Below are 8,137 nucleotides of genomic sequence, written 5' to 3' on the forward strand. Positions count from 1 at the left end.
ATGATGTGAAGTATTTCTGTTGCCTGAGCAATGACACACACACACACACACACACACACACACACGTCCATTCAGTAGTCCTCATTTTGTTTGAGAGGGTTATTTCTAGCCATTATCACCTCCTGCTTGAGATCTAAACCTACATCCAGATTTCAGCGAAGCAGAAAATCTATTGTAAGAAACCGCTATATAAATATCATTATGTATAGTAGAGTTAAAAGTAATATATTTGAAGTAATTCCCACGTCTCCATCTGAACACACCCAGATAAATGTTGCAGCTAGATGAAGGTTATTGACGTAAGAGTATGCAGATTAAATCTCCAGTATAATTTATATATCGGGGATCAAACAAAGCTGAGAGCGGTGGGTCATGAATCAAGCTTACACACATTACTACAATATCCAGCTTTAGCTTCAGTCTTTTGTGTTATTCTTAACCACACCTGCTTCTCCTGATAAGCCAGGAAACTTTTGCATGATTAATTAAAGTTTGTGTTTGTTTAATCAGCCTCTTATAGACTCAGCAGCCACTGTGTGTCTCCTCATATCATTCTGACACTGAACAGCGCTCCAGAACATCAAATATCAGCGAAATCTTTCACGTTTCTTCATCATGAAGTTCTCTCCGAAGTCCCAGGGCACATGGACGGCTCTCTGCATCGCCGTGTTCATGATGTCAGGTAAGACATTTTCTGCAGTTTTCAATGTTTCTATGTTTGTCTCTTAAATTGACTTAAACAGGAATTACAAATTACAAATATTTGCTCGGTGAAACTCTTAAATCTGAACAACAGACATGTGAAAGAATGCAAGAAATACTTTTGTAAACATTTACACACTTAATAAAATGTGACTGCATGAGACATGTCAGTGTAGCGAAACCTGTTACGGTCTTAGGGGTCATATGAGTCCAGTTCTGTTCTGTTTTTTATTCCTTATTACTTTTCTCTCTTTTTTTTAATTAAAATGATACATCTTCTTTTTTCTTCATTTTATTAATCATTTAAAAAATCATTTCATTTTGGTTAATTATATTTTGTTTTAATTTTTTAAAAAAACTTTATTTTTTTATTTATTTTATTTTTATTTATTTTTTTCTAATTCGTTTTTTTTACTTTGATTTATTTAATTAGTTTATTTTAAAAATAAATATCATGAAAAATATAAATAAATAAAACTATGTGTTTAATAATAATAATAATAATAATAATAATAATAATAATAATAATAATAATAATCCCAGGTTAGCATGTTCACCTCACACCTCCGGGGTTGGGGGTTCGATTCTCGCCTCCGCCTTGTGTGTGTGGAGTTTGCATGTTCTCCCCGTGCCTCGGGGGTTTCCTCCGGGTACTCCGGTTTCCTCCCCCGGTCCAAAGACATGCATGGTAGGTTGATTGGAATCTCTGGAAAATTGTCCGTAGTGTGTGTGTGTGTGTGTGAATGAGAGTGTGTGTGTGTGCCCTGTGATGGGTTGGCACTCCGTCCAGGGTGTATCCTGCCTCGATGCCCGATGACGCCTGAGATAGGCACAGGCTCCCCGTGACCTGAGAAGTTCAGATAAGCGGTAGAAAATGAATGAATGAATGAATGAATGAAGGGTTTGAATTTCTGGATTTTCCAACATTTTGAAAAATATTCTCAAATATCTCAAAGAAAGAAAGAAAAATTGTCTCCTGCTGTGTGTAGAATTGTGTTGTGTCCTGGGGGAATCCTGAACTCTAAATGTTTAACACAAACTTTATAGCGACTTATTCACCGTCACTGAGTTACTGTCAGTAATGTTGTTTACTGCTGTTTAACTCTGCAGCTTCAGCTGAAGGTGTAAGTGTAAAGGAAGCTGAGATATTTACTTCTCTGGATTCATTGGGTTATTACTTCACCATGGAGATCACGAATCGTGTCTACAACCATTCGCTCCTGGACCCCAAATCTCCTGACTATCAGAAGATGTACAGTGAAGTTAGCAGCGCAGTGAGTCTTCACTTCAGACTTGTATTTAAGGCTAAACTGTGTGTTTTAAATTTGATGTATTAGAGAAGTCTCACATGGTTCTGACACATTTCAGAACATTTTCTTTTGTTATTTCTTTTGTAATATGTCCATAAAAGAAAGAAATAGACTTCAATCTAATCTCTTTAACTGAAGCAGGTTAAATGTCGCTGCCTGGATTAAATCAGTACCACAATTTTAATAGTTGAGTAACATCAGATGTATGAATGACTCTGTACATCTGATCGTACAAATGATTTGATTTATTACTATTAAACATCCTAAATAAGACCCTGTGCCCTGTGTCCCAGCTCTACAGCGTCTACGGAGCTTCCGGCTCTCCAACTGCACAATTTTATCAAGGTGTGCAAGAGATGAGTTTCAGGTAAAACATTTCACTACTAAATGCAGTAACAGCAGTTTAATACCTGAATAAAATGATCACCTCTAAAGATCATTTCTTTCTTTCCTGCCTATCAGAAATGGCTCGGTGATCGCAGAGTCCACCATTACATTTAAAGTAGGCACGACTAATACCTTTCTGCTCAAGCACTTTTTTCTTGGTGCTCTTGGCAGCAATTCTGTAATTGAAGGCCTTCAAATCAACCCCGAGTCTATAGATGGTAAGCATGCACAATACACACAGACACACAGTTCATTTTAATGATTAAAACTTGTCTGTTATCACAGTGTGAAAAACTAACCCTATCTCCACAGACCAATATGCAACCACAAAATCAACAAGACCAACGTTCACCACAAAAACCACCACTAGCACAACAACCACAACCACAACACCAACAACCACTACAACAACAATCACAACCACCACAACACCAACCACAACACCAACCACAACACCAACCACAACACCAACCACCACAACACTAACCACACCAACCACCACAACACCAATAACTATCACACCAAGCACCACAACACCAACCACAACACCAACCACCACAACACTAACCACACCAACCACCACAACACCAATAACTATCACACCAAGCACCACAACACCGACCACAACACCAACCACAACACTAACCACACCAAGCACCACAACACCAACCACAACACCAACCACACCAACCACCACAACACCAACCACAATACCAACCACACCAAGCACCACAACACCAAACACAACACCGACTACAACACCGACCACAACACTAACCACAACACTAACCACACCAACCACCACAATACCAACCACACCAACCACCACAACACCAACCACAATACCAACCCCACCAAGCACCACAACACCAAACACCACAACAAAAAGAACTATCACACCAACCACCACAACACCAACAATTATCAGACCAACAACCACCACACCAACCACCACAACTACAATGCCAACTACAACACCAACAACAACAAAATCAAAAACAACAGCCACCACAACACCAAAAACGACTACAGCAACTAGCAAACAAAGCTCTAGCCCTGTAATTTTACAAACAACAAAGCATCCAGAACACACTGCATCCTCGTCCTCCTCCTCCTCCACCACACCCACCACTAAGTCCTCCAAAACCACCACTAACCGCAAAAATAACAACACGGCACCTGTTATCATAACCAGCAACCCATCATCTGACCATGATGAAGGAGTCCCTGGATGGGCTATCGCTTTACTTGTGCTGGCCTCCATCGCCATCCTGCTCCTCCTCATCATAATCATCATCCTGGTAAGAATTATAGTAATTAGTGTACATACAACCAAACAACCTACAAGAACCTTAGTAAAGATGAAGACAGAAAGACATCCCAGTGATTAACAACCAAAACATCAACAGCTTCAGAGATGATTCTTCAATGATTTGCAGAGACTTTACCCTTCATTTCTTTGATTAATTCCTGTTTTCTGTGTTTTCCCAGCTGATAAGATGGTGCTGTGTGGATGACAGCGATGAAGTTCGTTCTCTGCCACCACAGGAACACACTCCGTATATGAGAACTACCTTCAGAGAGCCGCTCTCTGTTCCAGCGTACAGCCCTCACACACCACAAAAGAGCCTCTATCCATTCGTAAGAGCTCGTCTTTATACTCTCTGCTCTCATGTTGCACATAACACATAAAATAACACACCAAGAACAAATACCAGTAATTTCACCAATACAATAAATTATCTAGTAGGTCTTTGTAAAGAAGTCTAGAACCTCACATTGTGCGACACAGTGAACGCAAATAAATGTCCTCACTGAGTGACCAACCACTAACACAAAAACCATAACACCAACAACAACAACCACATCAACACCCACCACAGTACCAACCATAACACCAACAACAAGGACCATGACACCAACGACAACCAGCAACATCAACACTCACTGCAGTTCCCACCACAGCACCACCACCAATAGCAACCGTAACGCCAACAACATGCAGCAACAACACCAACATCCACCACAGGACCAGAAATAGCACCACCAACACCACCACCAACACCCCCCACAATACCAACCACAACACCAACAACAAGGACCATGACACCAACGACAACCAGCAACAACATCAACACTCACCACAGTTCCAACCACAGCACCACCACCAATAGCAATCATAACGCCAACAACATCCAGCAACAACACCAACATCCACCACAGGACCAGAAATAGCACCACCAACACCACCACCAACACCCACCACAGTACCAAACATAACACCACAACACCAACAACATCCACCACAACACCAAAAACACCCACCACAATACCAACCATAACACCAACAACACCCACCACAATACCAACCATAACACCAACAACACCCACCACAGTACCAACCATAACACCAACACCACCAACAACAACCACAACACCAACAACATCCACCACAACACCAACACCTACCACAATACCAACCACAACACTAACACAAACCACAGTGCCAACCACAACAACCATAACACCAACAACAACCACCACAACACCAACCATCAGAATACCAACCACAAATCCAACAACCACAACCACCACAACACCAACAAAAAAAAAACACCAATAGACAAACAACCACCACAACAACAACATCCACCTCACTAAGTGTGACAGTGAAAAACAGCCTTTGATTACATTCTTGAATATCTAGGTACTGTATTGAAACAAATTAAATCCTAATTAATTCAATATGGAATCAAATTATTTACAGTGCCTTTGTCCTGCAGTCAGAATGGAAACTTTTAATGATAAAACTCATCATAAAAAATAATCAATCTTACAATTTCAGGACACACCTATTTCTGTTTTTTTACCTTAACAACTTCTAATCTACACAATGACTAATGAGATATTTGTCTTTCTTTTGTCTTCACCAGGAGGATCTACCTCAAAGTCCAAAACCTAAACCTAACCGAACAGGAACGTACGTAGTGAATCCAGAGAGATGATGAAGTAAAGCACCAATATTGTATGTGAGGTAACAAATTTTACCTTTTTCTAAACTATAAGTGTTGTTGTTTTTTTTTTCTATACTGTAGCTAGCGTTGCAACTTGCACAGAATTTAGCGATGAGTGTGTTCTCGTTTTTACATTGGCTTGAAAAGAAACAAATAAAAACAAATCAAGGACTAGACATAACTCATGCACAAATCAAAACAACATTCAAAAACAAAAGGAATCAAAAATAACCACCACATGACGCTCGTCGCCATGGAAACTGCAGCAAGAAAGGGCTCTTATGGGTCTATAGTGTTTTTACTGTAGAAATGTTACCTCAGCATTTTGCTAGCTGCCTTGTCTTGTTGTAAACACTACTGTTAGCTCAGTGCTAATATATAAGAAATAAGTAGAAATCACACAGTTCATAACAAAGTGAATTACAGACTAAAATGTACGAGCTGAACCGATTTTTTTTATTCAGAATTTAGTTTCAGAGAGTGTGGGCTATATTTTGTAGTATTTTCTGGAATAAAAATATATTTACTAGTTTAAAAAGAACTAAAGCAGCTATAGCGATATTTTTAAGCATTACTATCACTGTTTCTTTGCTCCAGTGTTCCTCCCTTTACAAATGAAAAAGCGTTAAAGGGAAAATACGAGGCTCCATTATGGCTCATTGCTTCAGCTGAGAAAGCTATTGAAGCCATTGTGTATGAAGTCTTTTCACTCTGAGCAAACATTAATCTAAGTATCGCATTCATCGACTTCTTTGCTAGGGTTTGTATAACACCCGTCTGCTACTGTTATACAAACTTTCTCGGACGTAGTCAAACAGTCTGTGGTTGATTTGCAGTCAGCCGGGATTAGTGAGAGTGGTATTAATTCTTTACATCCGTGACAAATTGATCCTTCAGCACATGACTCAAACAGCGTACGTCCGAAGCAGAGGAATCACTGGGAGTGGCTCTTGTTATAGCACGACTAATGTACTCATTTAAGCTGCTGTAATACTAAACACCGAACCACTGCATTTACTCCACCGGCAGCTTTTATTCACACCATTCGAACCGATCGGAGCACAGAGCTGAGTCAAGGCTTGTTAACTCATAACAGACCATTGAAAATCTCCGATTAGTGTTAACACGCTACAAACATGACTCTGTTTGTGGATTTTAACTCCATATCTATAACAACTTAAAGTTACAGCTTTGCTTCTTGACACCGGAGACTCCTTCCATAAATATTACAGAAAAAATTCTTTCCTTTAAATAAAACGTCACCGTATCCGCAACTGTTTCATCCGTTTACGTGGCACGTCCGCCGAACGAATCGTTACTATAGAAACGATAACGTATTAGAAAAAGCACATTAATATACTGTAAACCCGTGCTTTGCTGTCAGAGCTGATGTTATAGTAAATGAATCAACCGCTTAATCAAAATTCACCCCTACACTCACAGAACAATGAATGACTCATGTTATAACGATTCGCCCCATTAGCTAAAGGATCAGCAGATATTAGCAAATCTGTATATGGATCTATATATAAAGCCATACGATTATTTATATTTCCAGCACATGGTACGGTCACACCTTTGGCCGACACATCCTCACCCTGTTACTCAGTCAGCATGGGCACGTAATTAAGCTGGGGAAGGGCTTATGCAATCAAAACTCACTCCTACACGAGACTTTATGACTCTATCTATTACACCAAAATGTCCACAACCAACTCAACCCGTGATGGTCACACCTGCTAGCACGCGACTGAGAAAAGCCCGCCAGATATCAGCGACGCTATGTACAGTATGTCAATGAGATATGGGTTCATTTATACACTAAACCACTTTTATAGAACTTTATCCAAACGGATCATCAAGTGAGTCAAAATTTAGTCCAATAGCACAGCTGAGTGATTATGTTTTAAATCACCGATTCAGCTAGAACTTACTTTTACACATTTTTTTGCCATAAACAATCAGTCAGTGTCCCGACATGTTCGGTGTCTAAGCTTGGATGTTTTCTGTGGACTTTATGATAGATGCTTTCACGATGTAACATACTTTTGTTCAGAAAACAATTGGACTTGTGTTGAGTTTCAAACAATAGTCTTTTTTTCAAATCGTCTTTTTTTCCCAACTTCTTACCTGCAGGAGCTTTAAAGCACCACTTCACTAACTACTGTATAGAAGCAGATTTTGCTTAGCAATCATATCCTGGCTGAATAAATGTGGTTTTACTTTTCCTTTCCTTTAACCTCACAGGAAATTTTCATTCAATGTAAACAGTGAGTGATGTTCTGACTGTGAGTCTGTTGATAACCTTTTTAGAGGATTTTAGTGGCTGAATATAAAACTTAAGATGTTTATGAGCAAACGCTTGAACAAACTTTTTAAACATGGACGTCTGGGTCACTGCCATAAACCTTAAGGTACTTAAACTCAAGCACATTTGGTTTCGAGTCAGGCAGGTTTGAGATTTTATCCTTGACATCAAATGTTCTCATTAAGAATAAAACTAAAATTAAGTGTAAACCCAGAGTTTTTGAACGCTAATGTTTTCCGGTGCTAACGACGGTTCTCATGATGTTCTGTTCGATCTTACAGATTTAAAAGAGATGAAAAAGTGTCATTGCGGATCCTCGCGGACTGAAACCCTTTGTGCTCATGACGTCCATTTCTCAACAAAACTAACATGTATATCATGATCTCAGGAATATGTAGAAGTATTATAGTCAGGAA

At 39.4% G+C, this 8,137-nt stretch overlaps 1 protein-coding gene across 1 annotated transcript; it reads left to right on the top strand.

Annotated features, from left to right (window-relative positions):
• Positions 1–541: 541 nt before the first annotated feature.
• LOC125145177 (G8 domain-containing protein DDB_G0286311-like) lies at positions 542–3,044 on the top strand. Its single transcript, XM_047816088.1, has 6 exons — positions 542–682; positions 1,813–1,976; positions 2,306–2,379; positions 2,475–2,617; positions 2,712–2,924; positions 3,007–3,044. The coding sequence occupies exons 1-6, from the start codon at positions 616–618 to the stop codon at positions 3,042–3,044; spliced, it is 699 nt and encodes a 232-aa protein (XP_047672044.1). The 5' UTR covers positions 542–615.
• Positions 3,045–8,137: the final 5,093 nt, after the last annotated feature.

This window comes from Tachysurus fulvidraco, chromosome 7, assembly GCF_022655615.1.
Source record: "Tachysurus fulvidraco isolate hzauxx_2018 chromosome 7, HZAU_PFXX_2.0, whole genome shotgun sequence".
Lineage (NCBI taxonomy): Eukaryota > Metazoa > Chordata > Actinopteri > Siluriformes > Bagridae > Tachysurus > Tachysurus fulvidraco.

Coding starts and splice junctions, on each gene's coding strand:
- LOC125145177 (XM_047816088.1), top strand. CDS start 616: ATGAAGTTCTCTCCGAAGTCCCAGGGCACATGGACGGCTCTCTGCATC. Junction 683..1,812: donor CGCCGTGTTCATGATGTCAG/GTAAGACATTTT, acceptor TTAACTCTGCAG/CTTCAGCTGAAGGTGTAAGT. Junction 1,977..2,305: donor ACAGTGAAGTTAGCAGCGCA/GTGAGTCTTCAC, acceptor CCTGTGTCCCAG/CTCTACAGCGTCTACGGAGC.